General features: G+C 36.9%; 1 protein-coding gene across 5 annotated transcripts in view; it reads right to left on the minus strand.

The window, feature by feature from the left end:
* The window catches only part of TEX10 (testis expressed 10), a 60,634-nt gene that overhangs the window by 30,992 nt on the left and 7,325 nt on the right, over positions 1-22,317 (minus strand). For all 5 annotated transcript variants that reach the window (XM_032860713.1, XM_032860712.1, XM_032860716.1 and 2 more), the window contains exons 4-7: positions 22,039-22,282; positions 16,096-16,208; positions 2,565-2,803; positions 1,486-1,621 (exon numbers count right to left, since the gene is read on the minus strand). In XM_032860713.1, the coding sequence (XP_032716604.1) occupies positions 1,486-1,621; positions 2,565-2,803; positions 16,096-16,208; positions 22,039-22,282 (732 nt within the window). The remainder of the gene's footprint in view (positions 1-1,485; positions 1,622-2,564; positions 2,804-16,095; positions 16,209-22,038; positions 22,283-22,317) is intronic.

Genomic DNA, 22,317 nt, shown 5'->3' on the forward strand with positions numbered 1-22,317 from the left:
ACTACCACATGTACTCATTTAAACATTTGAGAGCCTACAAGAATGGCAACATCATTTATTCAGCTACAGCATTTTCCAGGGTTTTACACACTAAATTAAAAAGATCATGTAATCTGGAGCACTATCTAAATTGTACATTTATCTTAAAAAACACAGACACTACTAGTCTTTGTACTATTTATCTTGTTAGCTATTATACTGTATTAACACAGTGCTGCAGTCAATAAACAATGCTCCCAGAACTAAAGGCTCTGAACCTCTTATTTTAGTTCTTCAGTACACAGGCGACCCTTGAACAACACGGGTTTGAACTGCGTGGGCCCACTTATAATCAGTTTGTTTGTTTGTTTTTCAATAAATATACTGGAAAACTTTTTGGAGAACTGCAACAATTTGAAAGCCTCACAAAGTACATAGCCTAGAAATACCAAAAATACAGTATTCTTCTTAGAAGTTAGATGCAACTATAAGAATATATGTAACATAAAATATGTGTTTATCAACTGTTATTGGAAAGGCTTCTAGTCAACCATAGGCTATTAGTAGTTAAGTTTTGAGGGAATCAAAAGTTACACACAGATTTTTTGTGTCAGGGAGTGGAGGGGCATGGGGGAATGTGTCAGGGACCCTAACCCCACAATGTTCAAGGGTCAACTGCACTTGTACTTGGTAAGGCTCCAATGTCTCTTTACTCAGGTAACAGCAATCACTTTTGCTGCACCGCAAAAGTTTAATGATTTAAGCATGACCTTTGTTGTCACAAAGATCTGAACTTAAGTCTGAGCTCTGTTTCCCATTAGTTATAGGACACTCACCAACTTACTTAACCCAAGCTTCAGTTTCCTCCTATAAAACGAAAGTAACAATACCTACACTTCATAGCAGGAGTATGAGATTTAGATAAATTATGAAAAGCACCTGGTTTGTACTAAAGACTCAAATATGTTTCAACAACTACCTATGTATGCTGAGGTAGCCCCAACCCTCATCTTCTGCCTAAACATATCTTCCTATCTGAAATGTATCTCAAACTCACATCAAAAAATTAGTTCCTTAGTTTTTGTGTTGTCCATCTCACTTGATAGCACCAAACTCAGCCAGAAACATATTCTTATCTTCTACTGTCCTCATTCTTATACCATATAACCCAACATGTAATTAAACACTAATGGTTCAATTTCCATAATTTTTACAGAAAACTAAAGGCAAGGCTGAGGCTCCTATAGGTTATTCCAACTGTCCTTAAGCTGTAAGTGGACAAGTGGAAATACAAACTCAAAGAGCTTTTATTTGCGTGGTTATACACATAAAGATTACTGGCCCTAATATATATGTTTTTTAATATAAGTTTATATCTTTTCTTATTACAACCAAATGAGATAAAAAGTGAACTCCTCCAAAGATTTTATCACCCTATTGTCTTATTTAAATAGACTTAAAAAAAAACTTACAAGAAAAAGAAACGCAAATTAAATGAAACTTTACCTGAGCCTGTAAGATCTCAGTTCTTCTTTTTGATAAATTTTACTGAAAAACTTCAGTAACAAAGTCCGAACTGGGAGGAGAAGGCCCCTCTGCTGATATAATGTATAAACTGCCTTGATGAGAGACTCTGTAGCCTCTAAAAACAAAAAAACTGCATATGAAGCAAATGTTTCTTCGCCAGCTCTAATTCCTCTAAAAGCACAGAAGCACTTTACTTTGTTCCTATGACAAAGCAGATCTTAGTCACAAACTGTTAACTACCACTAAAGTCCTGTAGCACTTTTTACTATAAAAGTCAAACCAACCAGAGATTACAGTGTAATTTCTCCTGAGGGACAACAAACCTATGTAGTGATGACAACAACCAGGATATCAGAAAGATGAGTAAGATGGGAACCAAAAAGGAAAGCTTTGTTTTTGAACGAAGACAATTAGTAAGTCACACTAAAAAAGAACTTAATGTGACATAACTTCAGGGTAGAAGAAAGGTAGAGGATTCATTCTATACAGATAAAAGGGAAAAGTACTCAATTTGTAATCAAACTAGACCAGAAAAAGGTCTTTTCATCATTAGACTCAATGGCATTTCCTCTTAATAACACCTATCTTCTTTTACTCAAGTCTATAATCTACTAGAAATCTTACCATATTGCTTCAGAGTGGACCTACTCACTGAGGAGATTCTCTGAGCCACAAAAAACTTCAGTGTTCAAGTCCTTTATAATTCTATAAGCTACATTTTATGGCCTGAATGTAATTAATCTGACTACCTGGAATGTCTGGAAGTCATTAATTCAAAGCTAGACCCTAACAGCATGCATAAGAGCTCCTCTCTGGGGCACCTAGGTGGCTCAATTGTTAGGCGTCTGCCTTTGGCTCGGTCATGATCTCAGGGTCCTGGGATCAAGCCCCACATTGGGCTCCCTGCTTAGTGGGAGGCCTGCTTCTCTGTCTCCCACTCCCCCTGCCTGTATTCCCTCTCTTACCATGTCTCCCTTTCTGACAAATAAATGAAATCTTAAAAAAAAAAAAAAAAAAGGAGCTCCTCTCTTAAAGAAAGACAAAGCATTAACACCTACCTCTGTTAGGTTGTATCTGCATTAACCTCCATGATACCCCAAGCAATCTGTTCAGCTGCTTACTATTTAGCCTAAAGCCATCTTCAAGGGTCTCTGTCACAAATTTCCTTATCATTTCTATCCAATTGGAATCCTTCTGTAAAGTTGAGGCATTTGCCAGGGAGACCATGATATCAGACAGTGTTAAATTCAGTAATAGATGATCTACATTATTGGAGAGAATCGTGCAATGCTTGATGCTAAAAACAAACAAAGATAAAATACATCTATAAAGTGTTATATCTACCATGCCTGCTTTACTTAGAATACTTAATCAATGGGTCAAAATATTTCCTTCTTAAATAATAAATTGCCAAGAAGACAGGTATAGAGGCAAGGTTTAGGTCACTGTTTTCTAAATAAACCATTCCTTAAGGTTGTTAAGAAGACATGAATTACATGGTATACTGCTTAGTTCATTACCCAAGTTCCTCTTCACACAAAAATTAAAAGCCCTTGTAACAATGCTTGGTAATCCTAAACGTAATTGAAGACTTGAGAACCTCAACATGCTTGAAGATTTTTTTAAAGCAGGTATTGATATTTGGATATAGGTCACAGTAGATCTTGACTCTGCTTCTACCTCACCACATAATCAGTAATTTCTCCTGGCCACAATTTCTGTATGTGGGACATAAGGAGACTGATCCAGATAAGCACTGTTCTTAAACAATTTACATGATACACATATTAAAATTGCTTTTTTCTAACCAAATAAAACATTTCTTTCAAACCTTCAAAGAAATTTCAAAAAAAAAAAATCTCAAATACTTTCAATAAAAACAGAAATTGCAACCTAGAATATAAATAATTTTCAGACTACGGCATATTCAACAGCAGAGCCTATTTATTTCGGGTTTCAAAAAATGTAAAGTTAATTAAAATAAAAAATCTCATTAACCAATTTTAAAGGAAAAGGTTAATCCTAGATCAAGAATGAGCAAGGGAACAGTAGTGAAGAACCAAGAATACATGGGAAGGGAAATGAAATCTGGTGCTATCAGAGCATCAAATATAGAGTTAGGAATGACAGATGAGCCTGGAAAGGTAAAATGGAACCAGATTACAAAGAGTCAGGGAGGCTAACGGCACTAAAATTAATTCTGCAACCACATGAGTAACATGGTTGAAAACTTACTGATGGGTGATTCACAAGGATAGAAAAGGAAAAATGAGAGTTTTAAGAATAGAAAAAAGAAGGAGTGCCTGGGTGGCTCAGATGGTTAAGTGTCTGCCTTCTGTTCAGGTCATGATCTCCAAGTCCTGGGACTAAGCAGGGTCTGCTTCTCCCTCTACCTCTCCCCTCATGCTCTCTCAAATGAATAAATAAAATCTTTAAAAAACAAACAAACAAAAACAAAGCAGTTAGCAATCTAGGCAAGAGACAACAAGCTCAAGAACCAGGGTCAATGTTGGTATGGACTGGGAGTAGGCGGGACATTTAGGAAGAGGAAAAATTAGCTGGATTTGAAGTTTAAGTGTATACATGTATACAAATTTGGGGGTGGTGGAAACTGGAGGAATCAGAAGTTCTAGTACTAGTAAATGAATAAATGAAGGGCAGAGATCCAGAAAATAATTACTTTTGATATGTGGAGCTTGTAGTGTCTCTGATATAATTCCAGACAGAGATAGCCAAGAGACAAAGTATAAGTCTGACACCAGAGGGAGAAGTCCAAGCCATTTATTAAAATATGACCACTCCTAGCTGCAAAAGCAGGAAATCCACTTTTTATTTTGTGTAGTCTTAATCCTAGCTAAACACTGGAATTTAAGAAAAGAAAGACGGAATGGAACAGATAACTAGTAATCTACACACCACAAATCCAAATTACTACAAGGTGTTTTTTGCCAAACTTCCCAGCACCCAAAACCAAGCACATTTTAACATTAACTAGACCACATAAAAACTTAATTGCCACATTTCTTCAGAAGTAGAGCTTACCAAGATCTACCCTAAGTTTATCTCAAGCAGCATAATCTATTACTGTCTGGAAGTTCTCAATGGACACTGTAAACCTGGAGAATTCATTCTGCTCCTCCAATAATTAATACAAATTTTTACAGACTAAATACACCAACCATCAATTCTATGAGGGAGGCAGAGCAATGGGGATAATCCAGTTTTCAGTAATGATAATGTAGGTAATTAGAACTAATAATCCCCTTCCTGAAAACAACTTTAAAACTAGATAAAATTGTTTTTAAAAACCTTAAAAGTACTCAAGAGCTAAGAAGATAATGAACATTTACTGGGTCCCAAACTCTACCAAAAAAAAAAAAAAAAAAAAAGGGCAAGATACTAGCATTCAAGGCTTTGTCCTTAGGGCAACTGACAACTCCAAAGAAAAAGCTGCAAAAACTGATGTAACCTTTTAGCAGCCTCATAGGGAAAAATCAGAACCCAGGGCCTGCCAAACATGGGGACTTTCATATATCATCCAGGGTAAAAGGGAAATACAAACAGCTCTTAGATAAAACTTCATTTCAATTTTGCTCTATACCAGTGATTTGAATAACAATTCCTCCCAACTAACTCTACATATTCAACACAATTCAAATAAAATCCCAGCATGCTATCTGCAGTTATTAATAAACTGATTCTGAAGTTTATATGGGAAGGCAAAAGACCTAAGAGCCAACACATGACTAAGGCAGAACAAAGCTGGAGGACAAATTCTATCCAGTTTCAAGAGTTATTATACAACTACAGTAATCCAAACAGCATGGAATTGGTAAAAGAACAGACACATATAGGTTAATGGAACAAAGACCTCCGAACAGACCCACAAAAAACTAATCAACAAATCTCTTGACAAAAGAGCAAAACCAACTCAATGGAGAAAGGATGGTCTTTTCAACAAATGGTGCTGGGACCAAATGGACAGAAATTCTACAAATGAAAAACAAATTCAGTGGATTTGTATCTGAGCTCAGATTAACAAAACTGAGTAATTAAAAGCTGGCAGATATGAGGTAAAGAAAAATAGGCAGAAGATTCAATAAGTAGGTCTAACATATGTTTAATTACTTTTAGAAATAGGACTATAGTAACTTTTTAAAAGATAATCAGAATTTATCAGATCTGTTTAAAGACCTTTCATTCCAGATTTAAGATCTCAGATTTAAGAAATTCACTGACATCCCAAGGAAAATTTAAAAAAACAAACAAACAAACCCCACCTGGATACACCATTGTGAAACTAAAGAAAATAAAAAGAAAAATCATGGGAAGTGGGAACAGGAATTTTGTAAAGTAACACAATTAGACTCATAGCTGGCTTCTTAATACAGCAATGAAAATCAGCAGACAGTGAAGTGTTATTGTCAGTGTGCTCAAATAAGAAAAGAGCCAAACCCAGAATACTACACTCTGCTAAAACACTCTTTAGAAATGAAGGAAAAGTATTTTTAGACAAAACAAAAAACAACTTCCAGATTCTAAATGATCCCAAATGGATGGAAACAGATACAGGAAAAAATGAAGAGGGAAAAAAAAAAAAAAAACTGGAAATACATAAATAAAACTCAGGTGATGCATACAAGTTCTGCAAAAAACTAATTTTTGATGGAAAGCTCAAATTTTATCATTGGCACAAATACTGTCAGCTGTTTTCTTGGAATTGGTAGGCTCTTTGTTCATTTTGAGAAAATAATTGCCAAATACCCAACTCTGAAAACCTGTAGTTTGTCATTCTTTCAAGTTAAAATTATGTCTGTCACAGGAAAGTACTCAGTAGAATAATCACAAAAATGTGTTTCTTGAGATAACCATCATCCTGTGTATGCAGCCAAATTATTTTACCCCAGTACCCCCATTTCATCACACTGAATATAGGGGGAAAAAAAATGTGTCCTCAAGGGTCGTGACTTAATAAAATTAAGTAATTTTTATTGCTTCATTAAGGACCTTTTTAAGCGAAACTGGCTCTGGCTTGTTCTTTCAGACTGTGAGTGAACAGTGATGAAGAATACAATGTTTTACTAGTACAGTTTGATGCCACCGCCTTAGTTTATGCTAAAATACTGGCAATTTTACCCACCACTGCTTTTGTGCCATCAGTGCAAATGTCAAGAAAAATCAAAAAGGCAAATAATGTCTTAATATAATTGTGAAAACAGTTCTGACTTTATAGACCCAGAGGTCACAGGCCACCCTTTGAGAACCACTGTCTTAGATAAATGACTTAAGAGTAAGCCAGCTAACTATAACAAACTGTCTCACAATAGCAACAATGATCTACTGTTTACAGGATATCCTAGTAAATGTCCCTCCCCCATCCCCAACCTAATTTGTTCTGTGCTCCTTTATTTTAAGGCTCTCCCAAAGTAATACCCACCCCTAAGAATTTCAGATTCTGAAAAAGAAAAAAAAAAAAAAAAGTCAGATTCTGGCTCTTCAGTGGCATCCTTATTTAAACCAGTTAGGAAAATTTTCTATATACAATACATCCAACAAACTTCTTTTTACCAAATAAACTTTGTAACTTTCCAGATCATCTTTTCTTTTGGCCTTAACAAACATTTCTATTTACTTTAACTATAGGAAACTCAAATTTCTTCTATAGATGACTGTAAGTCAATCTCCTTTTGAATTCTGCCTCCTTAGTCAATTCCTGCTGCACTCTTTCTGTGGGCCCTATTCTGTGCTTATTTTCCCACAAAGAAATCTATTTGCTAGTAACTTTTTTCAAAATCTAATCATTCACATACTGTCTGAATATGTACTATGTTTTTTTAATATAGTCACTTTTTAAAGATACATACAATTTCTGAAAGAAACCTGTCACTACCATAAGCAGACCAATCTTTCCTAATACATTTTGCAATAAATTCCCAACAACCCAACCAGCACTTAATCAACCTCGACCTGCCAAATCAAAGCTCTCCATTACCTCTCAGAAAATTAATTTTCCAAATCTTACCAACTAGGAGACTACTGCAGTCAGCAGTGAACTTCTCTCACAAGGTGATTTGTAGGCCAAAGGCAAGACTTAGCTGTACTGCAAACAGAGAGATCCGGGGCCCCCAAGAGAAGAAAGACAAGACACAGCTTTCATGACACAAGAGAAGTCATTTTAAGTCCCCAGCTCTTTTCCTATTTTCCCTGATCAATACCCCCACTGGCTCTACTTGCCTAAGCACACCTCTTAAAACACATCCTAGGAGGTAGAAGAATTACAAAGAAATACAAAAACCTCAGCAGTTAAGGATTTTAAGGGAACTAAAGGAATAAAAAAACTAACAGTCTCTAACAGGCCAGTAAATAGGCCAACCATAACAAACAAATCAGTGGTGAAATTCGCAGTGCTGTTTCAAAAGTAAACAAGGCCCTGTACTCCTTACCCAAGATAAGGAACTCAAGACCCCATCCAGTTTATACCCTAAGAGCTTACCAGAAGCCCTTACACCTGTCGACAGTTATGTTGATGTCTCCACCCCAGAAGGGGCACAAAGTTCACACACAGCATACATGTACAGGCATGTCTCCTAAGTATGTCTGCACAAACTTATGCCTGCCTTTACATGTGATTACAAAGCTCCCCTTTCTGATATTCATCCTAAACCCTAAATAAAAAGAACCCACTCACCCATACTCAGGGAGTCAAGGCTTTGGAAATTATTCCCCCATGATCTCCTTACTTGCAGTAAATAGGTTCTGTTGTGTGGCAACTCCACCTGGTGAAATCTCTATATGTAACCCACCAAGGAATGAAATCATGTTATTTTGGTTACAGTATTTGTTCCCAGTACTTATTAGAGTTACCTTGTTGGAATAATCACCACATAGATTAATACATTTTGAGCACAAAAAAAGTTTTCTTAGGGGCGCCTGGGTGGCTCAGTTGGTTAAGTATCCAACTCCTGATTTCGATTTGGGTCATGATCTCAGAAATCAAGCCCCACATTGGGCTCTATGCTCAGTGTGGAATCTGCTTGAGAGTCTCTCTCTCCAATCACCCTATGCCCCTTCCTCTGCTTGCACTCCCTCTTTAAAATAAATAAAAATCTTCAAATAAAGAAAGAAAGAGGGGCGCCTGGGTGGCTCAGTGAGTTAAGCATCTGCTTCATCTCAAGTCATGATCTCAGGGTCCTGGGACAGAGCCCCTCATTGGGCTCCCTGCTCAGGAGAAAGCCAGCTTCTCCCGCTCCCCCACCCACCCCTTCTGCTCTCTCACACTATCTCTCAAGTAAGATCCTTAAAAAAAAAAAAAAAAAGTTTTCTTAGAGAGGACTACACTGCCTTTTTTTTAAATGCCAATATTTCCAATGACAAAATTATAGCCTTTAATATAAACAAAGAATTGAAAGCAGGGACTCAAATGGACATTTAAAGACCAATGTTCACAACAGCATTATTTGCAGTAACCAAAAGGTAGAAACCACCCAAACATCCATTGACAAGATGAATATATAAACAAACTATGGGTATATACATACAATGGAGTATTATTTAGCCTTAAGAAGGAAGGAAAACTTGGAAGCAACCAAGACGTCCATTAGTAAGTAGGTTAATGGATACATGAACTGTGACACATCCATACAAGAACATAATTAAGCACTTTAAAAAAAAGCTTTCAAGTCATGAAAAAAACATGGGGAATGGAAGGATGAATAGGCAGAGAACAGAGAATTTTTAGGACAGTGAAACTAACCTATAGGATATTATAATGGTGGACAGATGTCATCATATATTTGTCGAAATTCATAGAATGTGTAATACCAACAGTGAACCCTAAGGTAAACTATGGATTTGGGATGAAAATGATGTGTCAATGTAGGTTCACAGATTGTAACAAATGCTCACCACGGAGTCAGCTTGAGTTTCTCTCCCTCTGCCCCTCCACCCCTCCACCACAACTCTTGCAGGAGCACTCTCACTCTCCCTAAAATAAATAAATAAACAAAAAAACCACAAACCCCACAAAAACAGTGAGAATAAATATATTTATAAAACTCAGTCAAGGAAAAATAAAATTAAAAGAAAAGGGAAAAAAATATATTATATGTTTATAAAAAATAAAATTAAAAAAAAAAACAACAAAAAAAAAACCTCAGTCAAGGGAAGGCACCTGGCTGGCTCAGTCGGTTAAGTGTCTGCCTTTGGCTCAGGTCATGATCCCAGGGTTCTGGGATGGAAACCCACGTGGGAATCCCTGCTCAGCGGAGAGCCTGCTTCTCCCTTTCCCTCTATCTGACACTCTCCCTGCTTGTGTGCGCACGCACGCACGCTCTCTTTCTCGTCTGTCAAATAAATATATAAAGTCTTTAAAAAACTCAGTCAACGGATTCATAAAATAAAAGGGTATTTTATATGAAACCATATAACTGAAACATGGGAGAGGAATAAAGCACAGGTTTAAACTTACACAACCAACAACTTAATACAGACTCCCATATAAAGAAGATGTTATGTACAAATCTAATGATAACTATAAATCAAAAATCTGTAATATGCAAAGAATAAAGAGAAAGGAATCCACGTATATTACTTAAGAAAGCCAACAAACCGTGAAAGAGAGCAAGAGAAAAAATGAGAGATAATCTCCACAAACAAGCACAAAACAAGTTAACAAAATGGCAATTAAGTACATACCTCTCAGTAATTACTTTGACTATAAATGAACTAAATGCTCCAAACAAAAGACACAGGGTGACAAAATGGATTAAAAAAAACAAGACCCATCTATATGATGCCTTAGAAAGACTCATTTCAGACCTAAAGACACCTGCGGTTTGAAAGTAAGGGGATGGAGAAATATTTATCATGCAAACGGTGCCAAAAGAAAGCCAAGGTAGTAATACTCATATTGGACAAAACAGATATTAAAACAAAGACCAGGGTGCCTGGGTGGCTCAGTGGGTTAAGCCTCTGCCTCCGGCTCAGGTCATGATCTTGGCGTCCTAGGATCGAGTCCAACATGGGGGAGGGGGAGGTGTCTCTGCTCAGCAGGGAGCCTGCTCTCCCCTCTCTCTCTGCCTGCCTCTCTGCCTACTTGTGATTTCTCTGTGTGTCAAATAAATAAAATCTTTAAAAAAACAAAACAAAACAAAGACTATAAAAGGAGACAAAGAAGGACACTATAATCAAAGGGGACAATCCAACAAGAGGACCTAACAGTTCTAAATATTCACGCACCCAAATACATAAAACAGTTAATAACAAACATAAAAGGAATAATCAACAGTAATACAGTAACAATAGAGGACTTTAACATTTCACATTCACATCAATGGACAGATCATCCAAACAGAATCAGTAAGGTAAAAGTGGCTTTAAATGAAACACTGGACCAGATGGATTAGCAGACAAGATACTCAGAACAATCCATCCTAAAACAACAGAATACACATCCTTTTTCAAGCACACACAGAACATTTTCCAGGACAGATCATATATTAGACCATAAAACAAGTCTCAACAAACTGAATTCATACCATGCATCTTTTCTGAACACAATGCTATGAAACAAGAAATCAACCACAAGATCTGAAAAGAGCACAAATACATGGAGGTTAAATAAGATGCTATTAAACAATGAACGGGTCAAACCAAGAAATCAAAAAGACATTTTAAAAAATTACATGAAAATGGTAACACAGAGGTCCAAAATCTTTGGGATCCAGCAGAAAGTGGTTTTAAGAAGGCAATTTATAGGGCACCGGGGTGGCTCAGTGGGTTAAGCCTCTGCCTTCGGCTCAGGTCATGATCTCAGGGTCCTGGGATCTAGGCCTACATCAGGCTCTCTGCTCAGCAGGGAACCTGCTTCCCACCCCCCTGCCTGCCTCTCTGCCTACTTGTGATCTCTGTCTGTCAAATAAATAAATAAAATCTTAAAAAAAAAAAAAAAAGGCGGCAATTTATAGAGAATCACAGGCCTACCTCAGGAAGAAAAATCTCAAATAAAAGACCTAACCTTACACTTAAAGCCAGAAAAAGAACAACAACAAAAAAACCCAAAGCAGCAAAATTTAAGAAATAATAAAGATTAGAGCAGAAATAAATGGTACAGAAATTTAAAAATAGAACAGATCAATGAAACCAGGAACCGATTCTTTGGGGGAAAAAAAATCAACAAAACTGATAAACTTCTAGCAAGACTCATCAAAAAGAGAAAGAGAGAGAACACCCAAATAAACAAAATTACTAATGAAAAAAGAGAAACAACAACCAAGGCCAAAGAAATACAAACAACTGTAGAGGTGCCTGGTTGGCTCAGTCGGTCGGGCATCCAACTCTTGATTTAGGTTTGGTACATGATCTCAGGGCTGTGAGACTGAGTTCCATGTCAGGCTCTGCGCTGAGTGTGAGCCTGCCTGGGATTCTCCCTCTCCCTCCACCCACCAAGTGTACTCTCTCTCTCTAATGGAAAGGAAAGGAATGGGAAAGGAAGGAATAAAAATAATTGCAACAGGATATTAAGAAAACATATCTGACAACAAACTGGACAATTTGGAAGAAATGGATAAATTCCTAGAAACCTATAACCAACCAAAACTAACACAGAAATAGATATAAAATTTGATTACACCAATCACCAGCAATGAAACTGAAACAATAATCAAAAACTCCCAACAAAAGTCCAAGAGCAGACAGCTTCCCAGGCAAATTCTAGCAAACATTTAAAGAAGAGTTAGGGGCACCTGGGTGGCTCAGTGGGTCAAGCCGCTGCCTTCAGTTCAGGTCATGATCCCAGGGTCCTGGGATCGAGCCCCACATTGGGCTTTCTGCTCAGCAGGCAGCCTGCTTCCTCCTCTCTCTCTGCCTGCCTCTCTGCCTACTTGTGATCTCTGTCTGTCAAATAAATAAATAAAATCTTAAAAAAATAATAATAATAATAATAAAATAAAGAAGAGTTAATACTCCTCCTCCTTAAACTATTCCAAAAAATACAAAAGGAAGGCAAACTTCCAAATACATTCCATGAGGCCAGTATCACCCTGCTACCAAAACCAGAAAAGATACCACCAAAAAAGAGAACAGGCCAGTATCTCTTAAGAATATAAATACAAATATTCTCAACATTAGCAAACCAAATGAATATATTTTTTAAAAATCATATACTATAATCAAGTGGGATTTATTCCCAGGAGGCAACAGTTTAACATTCGTAAAACAAGGCGCACCTGGGCTGCTCAGTCGGTTCAACATCTGCTTTCAGCTCAGGTCATGATCCCAGGGTCCTGGAATCAAGCCCCACTTTGGGCTCCCTGCTCAGCTCCCTTCTTCCTCTCCTTCTGATGCTCCCCTTGCTTTTGATCTCTCAGTCACTCTCTCAAATAAACAGTCTTTTTTTTTTTTTTTTAAAGATTTTATTTATTTATTTGACAGAGAGAGATCGCAGGTAGGCAGAGAGAGAGAGGAGGAAGCAGGCTCCTGAGCCGAAGGCAGAGGTTTTAACCCACTGAGCCACCCAGGTGCCCCCTCAAATAAACAGTCTTAAATATATATATGTTTGCAAAAGAAGGGGCAGCTAGCTGGCTCAATTGACAGAGCTTGTGACTTTGATCTTGGGGTCATAAGTCAAGCCCCACATTGAGTATGGAGACTACTTTAAAAAAAGCAAAATGTTACGGGCGCCTGGGTGACTCAGTCTGTTAAGCGGCTGCCTTCAGCTCAGGTCATGATCCCAGGGTCCTGGGATCGAGTCCCACATCCGGCTCCCTTGCTCAGCAAAGAGCCTGCTTCTCCCTCTCCCTCTGCTTGCCACTCTGCCTACTTGTGCTATCTCTCTGTCAAATAAATAAATAAAATCTTTTAAAAAGTAAAATGTTAAAAAGAATATATTTTGCAAAACAATGTGATACATCACATCAATTAAAGGATAAAAACTATATGCTCATTTCAACAGATGCAGAAAAAGGATCTGACAAAGTATAACATCTATCCATGTAAAAACCCTCAACAAAGTTAAGTCCAGAAGAAACACAACTCAACATAATAAAGGCCTTATATGAGGGTGCCTGGGTGGCTCAGTCATTGGATGCCTTCCTTTGGCTTGGGTCGTGATCCTAGAGTCCTGGCATCGAGCCCTGCATTGGGCTCCCTGTTCAGCAGGGAGCCTGCCTTTCCCTCTCTCACTCCTCCTGCTTGTGTTCCCTTTCTAGCTGTCTCTCCCTCTGCCAAATAAATAATATCTTTTAAATAAATAAAGTCCTTATATGAAAAACCCACAGCCAACATCACACTCAATGGTGAAAAACTGAGAGCTTTTCCCATAACGTCAAAATCAAGGCAAGGATGCCCACTCTCATCCCTTTTATTCAACATAGTAATGGAAGTCCTAGCTACAGCAATTAGACAACATAAACAACCAAAATGTTAAAGAAGAAAAACTACTTGCAGATGACATGATACTCAATACAGAAAACCCTGAAGACTCCACCAAGAAACTATTAAAACTGGTAAATGAATTCAGTAAAGTTCCAAATAAAGTTCCAGGATACAATGTACAGAATTCTGTTGCATTATTACAGACTAATAATGAAGCAAGCAGCAAATGAAATTAAGAAAACAATCCCATTTACAATTGTACCATAAAAAATAAAGTATCTAGGAACAAACTTAACCAACGAGGTGAAAGACCTGTACTCTGAAAAACTTTAAAAACATTGATGAAAGAAATTCAAGACAATGCAAAAAAAAAAAAAAAAATGGAAAGACATTCTATCCATGCTCATGGGTTGGAAAAACAAATATTGTTAAAACATCTATACTACACAATGTACAGATTTAATACAATACCTATCAAAATGCCAACAGTATTTTTCACAGAACTAGAATGATCCATCCTAAAATTTATATGGAATCACAAAAGACCTCAAAAAGCCAAAGCCATCTTGAAAAACAAAAATAAAACTAGAGGTATCACAATTCCAGTTACAGTTCACGTTATACTACAAAGAAGTAGTGAAACCGTATGTTAATGGCATTAGACACATAGATCAATGGAATAGAACAGAAAAACCAGAAATAAGCCAACAATTATAAAGTCAATTAATCTTTGACAAAGGACTGAATATACAATGGGGAAAAGTCTCTTCAACAGCTCTGTGAACAGCTACACACAAAACAATGAAACTGGACCACTTTCTTATACGATATACAAAAATAAATTCAAAATGGATTGAAGACCTAAATGTGAAACCTGAAACCATAAAAATCCTTGAAGAGAGCATAGGCAGTAATCTGACATGGGCTGTAACAACAGTTTTCTAGATATGTCTCCTGAGGCAAGGGAAATAAAAGCAAAAGTAAACTACTGAGACTACATCAAAATAAAGCTTCTGCACAGAAAAGGCAACAATTAACAAAACTAAAAAGCAAACTACAGAATGGAAGAAGATATTTATAAATGACTTATCCAATAAAGAGTTAGTATCCAAAATGTATAAAGAACTGATACAATCAATACCTAAAAAACAAATAATCTAAAACTGAGCAGAAAATATGAACAGAAATTTCTCCAAAGACATCCAAATGGCCGACAGGCACATGAAAAGATGCTCAATGCCACTCATCATCAGGAAAATGCAAACCAAAACTACAATGAGATATCACCTTACACCTGTCAGAATGGCTAAAATAAAAAACACAAGCAACAACAACAGCAACAACAACAAAAACACACACACACAACAAACAAGTGCTGTTGAGGATGTAGGAAAAAAGGAGAACTCATGCACTGTTGCTGGGAATGCAAGCTGGTGCAGCCACTGTGGAAAACAGTACAGAGGTTCTTGAAAAAATTAAAACCAGAACCATCCTACAATCCAGGAATCACACTACTGGGTATTTACACCAAAAATGCAAAAACACTAATTCAAAGGGATACACGCACCCCATGTTTATTGCAGCATTATTTTCAACAGCCAAACTATAGAAGCGGTCCATCAATAAATGAATGGATAAAGTTTTAAGAAGGCAATTTATAGAAACCAAGCTCACCTCAAGAAGCAAGAAAATTTTATTAGATAACTTGTTTTTATATTTATTTCCTCTCACTTGAGGTAAACATTTAAAAAAGTTTCCAGGCTTACAATTTTAAACTCCATCTTCTAATCCATAAGCCTCTCTGTTTTATCCCTCTTTCTGATACTGGTATTAGTTTCACTATTAGTCTCCTCATATATAAATGATACAACTAGGTGACCTTTAAGAAACTCTCACTTAGAGATTACATAGTACTTCTCCCAAATAAAATACCCACATCAAGAAATTTTATTAAATTTATTAACAGAATTTGATACCTGATACTCAATTTGCATAAAATATTTATATATTTTAAAAAAATTTTTTTAAATGAAAATTTTAAGGCTTAAAGTGACTTGTTCAAGATTAGCCATCCTACTGCAACTTTTTGTTTTATTTCACAAAATTTAGATATGAACCCCTCACAGTGTAGAAAGTTCCAGTTTAAGGCTAACTATTTTTTGGTAATTTCAGGTTAAAAAATTTTTCAAGTCTATACAGTGGAAGGAATCACAATACCTTTTATTTGTCTCTTTCCTTTTGTGCTTGGTTATTTCTTTTAAGGCATATGGAAAATGACTCATAAAATGGTGTTTGAAATCAATAAGATAATTCTTTCGAAGCCACGACTCCTATTAAAATAAGCGAGTATTAGAAAATCTACAAGAAACAATTATTTAAAATAACCAAATTTAAGCAGAAATTTGACTACCTATTAATATTCAATTATAAATTTACCATTATAATACCCCTTTTGCTCATGATAGAAGATATAAATAAATTTTAAAATCAGAGTAAAACATTAGGGCATCCAATTCTCACCCATATATATTTTTGGTGCTTATTAATTATCTTTACCTGCATTTTATCTACTGTTTAAGAGAAGAAAAGGGAGAAAGTATGATGTAAGAAAATTCTTAATTTGAACCTCTAGTGCAGGATTTGTAAAATATATCAGAAAGTCTTCTACCTAGTGGTCTATTTATAGAAAAACTCTATTTCATAGCAATTCTATTATTTTCAATTAAAGATATTTAACATTGTCACAAAACAATAAACTTCTCTAAAATTCTTACAGTATTCATGAATCTTTCTCTCCTACTTAAAATACTAATTCCAGATGACCACATTCTTATTTCCTCCTATCCAGAGAACCAACCATGCCATTTTGTCAGGAACTGAATGGTTTCTTGGGATGTGGGACTTGAGGTGTTTAAAATAGCTGGTCACGCAACAGCTCCTTATTATCCTTTTCTGGATTCTTCTCTTTGTGCTAATCTGTAACTGTAAACTCACCATGTCTGGACTTCTAAAAAGCATCTTAAATTTAACATGAATAGGGGTGCCTGGGTGGTGCAGTCAGTTAAGCACCCAATTCTTGGTTTTGGCTCAGGTCATGATCTCATGAGTCATGGGACTGAGCCTCACATGGGTTTCTGCACTCTGCAGGGAGTCTACTTGGGTTTCTCTCTCCCTCTCCTCTTCACCCCCACCCTCCCATGCACTCTCTCTCTAAAATAAATAAAGCTTAAAAAAAAATTTAACATTGGGGCGCCTGGGTGGCTCAGTGGGTTAAAGCCTCTGCCTTCGGCTCAGGTCATGATCCCAGGGTCCTGGGATCGAGCCCCACATCGGGCTCTCTGCTCGACAGGGAGCCTGCTTCCCCACTCTCTCTCTGCCTGCCTCTCTGCCTACTTGTGATCTCTGTCAAATAAATAAATAAAATCTTTAAAAAAAAAAAAATTTAACACGAATAAACTGAACTCTCCCCACCAGCAGTCACACTGTTATTTGGACCGTAACACGGGCATTATCCTTACTTCTCTTTCCTTCACTATGTACATCAGCAGTCCCACTGGCTTTATCAGAATCCAGCTGCTTCTCATAGTTTCAATCACTAGTTACCATTTTACTCCAATCAACCACTCGTACCTAGATTACTACAACAGCCTCCCAACGGTTCTCCCTACTTTTCCTCTTATCTTCCTCAAAAGTCAATTCTCTACATAGCAGCCAGGGTGATCTTTTAAAACATAAATCATGCTTCAAAATACAGGAGGGAGAAAGGGAGTAAGTGTGTATGTAGGGCAGGACTGGTCATCCACAGGATGGATGGTGTGAGGCTGGGCTCCAGTTCTGCTACAGGTGGATGCTGACCACAGGAAGCTCGCTGGTGTTCTATTTGCAAATTCAACATATTAAAGTTAAATACACATTCAGATCATGCCAGTTCCCTGCAGAAACATTCCAATGTCTTTTCATCACATTCAGGTTAAAATCCAAACTTGTTACCAAGGACCATACGGTCCCACGATCTGGCCTCTGTCACTTTCTCTCACTCATCATCTTCTACCATTCTCCTGGTGCCTCACTTGCACAGGCTTTCCTGCCATTCTTCAAATATGTCAAATCTGTTCTCACTTCAGGGGCTTTACACTTGCCATTTCCTATGCCTGGAAGGTTCTTCCCACAGGTCTTTACAACACTTGATCCTTTAACTTCACTGAGTGCCATTCGAAGTCATGAAAATGGGTGCCTAGGTGGCTCAGATGCTTAAGTGTCTGCCTTCGGCTCAGGTCATGATCTCCAGCTCCTGGGATCGAGCCTCATGTCAGGCTCCCAGCTCAGACAGGAGTCTGCTTTTCCCTCTCCCTCTCCCCCTGCTTCTGCTGTCTCACTCAAGTAAATAAATAAAATCTTTAAAAAGCAAAAAGAAAAAAGCCATGAAAATATTTCTGACCACCTATTTAAAATAGCTCTCCCACTTCGGATGCCTGGGTGGCTCGGTCAGTTAAGAATCTGCCTGTGGCTCAGGTCATGATCCCAGGGTTCTGGGATCGAGCTCCACACTGGGCTCCTTGCTCAGTGGGAGCCTGCTTCTCCCTCTCCTCTCCACTTGTGCTCTATCTCTGTCACTATCTGTCTCTCTCTCAAATAAATAAAATCTTAAAAAATAAAATAAAATAGCTCCCCCTCATTCTGTTCCAGGACCTGTTCTCTCTTTACCCTGCTTTACTTTTATCTTTCTTCTTAGCACTGACGTTATATATTTGTTTACATCCATCAACCCCACCAGAAGGTTAAGAACTGTGAGGGCAAGCAACGCTGCAATGATGGAATTGTCCTTCATCTGTGTTGTCTAATACAGCAGCCACTAGCCACATGTACCTACATGAGCACTTGAAATGTGGCTAGTACAACTGAGGAACTGAATTTTAGTTAACTTAAATAGCCACATTTATAGATGCTTAACAAATCCTTGACACATGATCGCATCTGACCATTCTTCACAAATTCTAATCTTCATGGGGAAAAGACATCAGCAATGAGACACATAAATTAAAAGCAGCATTAAAATATAAAGCTAAGATACAACACAATTCCTATAGCAATTATAATACTGACCCTGAGACTAGTAATACAAGACCCCAAAATCCAAAGTAAATTAAAAAGTTAATGTTAAATCATGTATTTTTGTTTAGGATTTTATTTGTTTGACAAAGAGAGATACAGTGAGAGAGGCAACACAAGCAGGGGGAGTGGGAGAGGGAGAAGCAGGCTCCCTGCCAAGCAGGGAGCCCAATGCTGGGCTCAATCCCGGGACCCTGGGATCACTACCCAAGCTGAAGGCAGACAATGAACAACTGAGCCACCCAAGCACCCCTTTTATGTCATCTTTAAGACTAAGGATACATGCAGTATATCAGAAATAACCAACCTCAGTAAGAACATGTACTCAACCACTGCAAATAAGATTTAATGTACCTTGAGATTTCTTTTTAAAGCAAAGATCAGAGATTTCAGATTTCTAAAAACGTTTTTAAAAAAACACTACTTAGGTAAAAATGAAGTTTCTCAACTATGCAGCAAATATATACATTTAGCAAAACCTAAAAGCAAACAGTTATCTAAGACTGCGCCTAATTTAGATGCTAATTTATCAAGAGAAGACCTATACATTTTCTGAGAGAAGGGCTACAATCCAGCTTGTGGGATATAATTTGTATTTAAGTCCAAGGAATGCCATTTCATCCCTCCTTTAAAGTCTGAGTGTTACAGGTCACGCAATGTCTTAACTACTAAGCTAAACTAAAGGTCAGTGAAAGGGGAACAGTGAGAATGGTAACAAAAAATAAATGACTGCATTTTAATGTCACTGTATAACTCAGATACATATTTATACTCTGTCTCTAAAATAATGGAGCTTACCTTATCCAGTTATTACAGTTAAACATAATCTATTTGCCAAGGTAAATTAGAGAATTCTACCAGTGTATGCTTTTAAATACTATTTCTATTTGAATTAAACTTCCTTCAGTTCATTTGAATTTTAAACAGCAGCCCAATTTAGTATTCTGTTGCCTTCCACAGTCTATGCAAAACAGTCCTCTGAACTCAGTGTCCTGCATTAATGAACTGCTAATAAATACAACTGTATTAGAACAGCACAGAATCGTTCTAAAGCATACAACTTTAAATATCCATAAAATTAACGCAGTGGTTAGGCCCCTTGACAATGTTATCTGAATGATAGTGGATGATATAAAACTAGTATAATTAATGAATTTGCACTTGGTCCTACATTCTATTTAGTTACAAATACTATTACTAAAGAAATAACAATAATTACTCGGTGTCCATATGTCACCAAACACCAAGATGCCCAGAATCTTTATTTCTTAGCCTTCTAAAAATTAAGGAAAGACTAGTACTTAAAATTTATGTTGATATCATTACTTTTTTACTTTTTATCCCAGGTTCAGATAAATCCATTCAAGACTGCAAATAACATATTTTTCTAAAAAGCTATATAATTACTACTGTCACTAGCTTACATCACAGATTGCCATGAAAGACAGTAAGCTTTGCTTTCATAAAATCATACATCCTAACCCCAACCCTGATCAATTTCTTGCTAATGTATGCAATGAATTATGAGACAGGCTCAAAATCTTAGTCAATAAAATGCCATGCTATTTGAAAAAGCAATTCATATAACAACTCTACAGATGATGGGTAATGGGTTAATAGTGCTAGAGTAAGCTCTTAAAATATATACTTTAATATGACTCTATAATGCATTAAGATTATCAAGTATTACTTTTAATTTAACCCCATTTTATGTGGCCTACTAGCTTTAAATAAAAAGAATTAAACAAAACCAAAAAACTGCATAGTCAGTTTTGTACGTATGTAAACAACTTCAAAGATTCACACCTGCCTAGTGAGAAGTCCTTGCAAGAATTCTAAAAACCAGATGCTTCGTTTTAAAGTACTCTTCCTGCAACTGCCCTTTTTGATAGTGTCCTATCATATTAATTTAACACCAATTAACAAAGCTTGTTCTTCCTTAATTGCCCCATGGATTATATCTAGTGTATTCTCTATGCTACAGCACTCTAAGAAAGCTGCCACCATTCAATTCTCCCCCTAAAAAATAGATAAAATAAAATTTAATCATCGCAAAGCATGTCTTTACTATCAGCTTTTCTAGTAAAAAACTGATATAGACTTAGAATCTTAGGTTAATTTCACCAACACCATACCCACAACTATAGCTTACCTATACACAGTAAAGATAACTTTTACAAATGTTTTCTGATCTTATATCCCTTACCAAGAGAAACAAAAAGAGCATGAACTAATCAAATCTGTATGTAGCTTCTTCTCTAAATCATAGTACTTTAAAAAGAACTCAGAAAAAAAAAAAAAGAACTCAGGGTTGGTTATGAGATCTTCACTGTGGTCCATTTCTGCTAAAATTGGCAACGTGGCATACACTGGAACAAGGTACTTAATAAGCAACATTTTAATCCCATAAAAGGCCTCCAGAAAGTAGAATGTTCCTACATAATCAATGTGCCATAACCAATGCATTCATTGTAACACCACTGTGAATTATACCTAATAAAAGCAACTGAAATCAAGCTCACAAGAAAAAAAAAAAAAAAGGGAAGGAAGGAAGGAAGAAATCAAGTTCATTAAGTTATGCACTTCACACGGCACCTAGGTGGGTCAGTTGGTTAGGCATCCAACTCTTGATTTCAGCTCAGGTCATGAACTCAGTCAGGGTTGTGGGACTGAACCCCACTGCTGAGCCCCACGGCAGGCTCCAGGCTCAACACTAATCTGCTTGAGATTCCCTCTCTCTCTCTCTCTCTCTCACTCCCCACTACACTCTGGCCCTCCCCCAATTCAGGTGCTCTCCAAATAAATAAATGAATGAATAAATAAAATCTTCCAAAAAAAAAAAAAGTAGTTATGCATTTCACTTAAATTGAAAATATTCAGAGAATCTCACAAACTATTTTAACTTGCAGTTTAGGGCAAAAGCAAAAAGTAAATTCATAGTTACATCATGATAATGTTTTAGAAAATGCATAACCAATTAGTAATATATGGATTTCTAATCTGCCCATGTATGACAAAAGCCATTAAGAAAATACCCCATTAAATTCTCACCAATTTATGAGTTTCATCATGTTGTTTAGAGAGCTTCCACAGAAGGGAAATAATATTAAGAACTTGCTGCATAACCTGCAGAGGTTCTCGTTCTATACCATTTCCAACAGAAGCAGCTAGTTGCGGAGGCACAGCTTCAATCCAGCATTCAATTAGCAATGGAATTATTATCTCAATAAATCCTTTCAAGTTTTCAGTAGATGAGAGGCCTTCATCCACACTGCCTAGTCCTCCAACCAGGTACCTAATTAAGGAAGGGTAAGAATGAAAAAAAAATTA

This window comes from Lontra canadensis, unplaced genomic scaffold, assembly GCF_010015895.1.
Source record: "Lontra canadensis isolate GAN:19392208 unplaced genomic scaffold, GSC_riverotter_1.0 scaffold19, whole genome shotgun sequence".
Lineage (NCBI taxonomy): Eukaryota > Metazoa > Chordata > Mammalia > Carnivora > Mustelidae > Lontra > Lontra canadensis.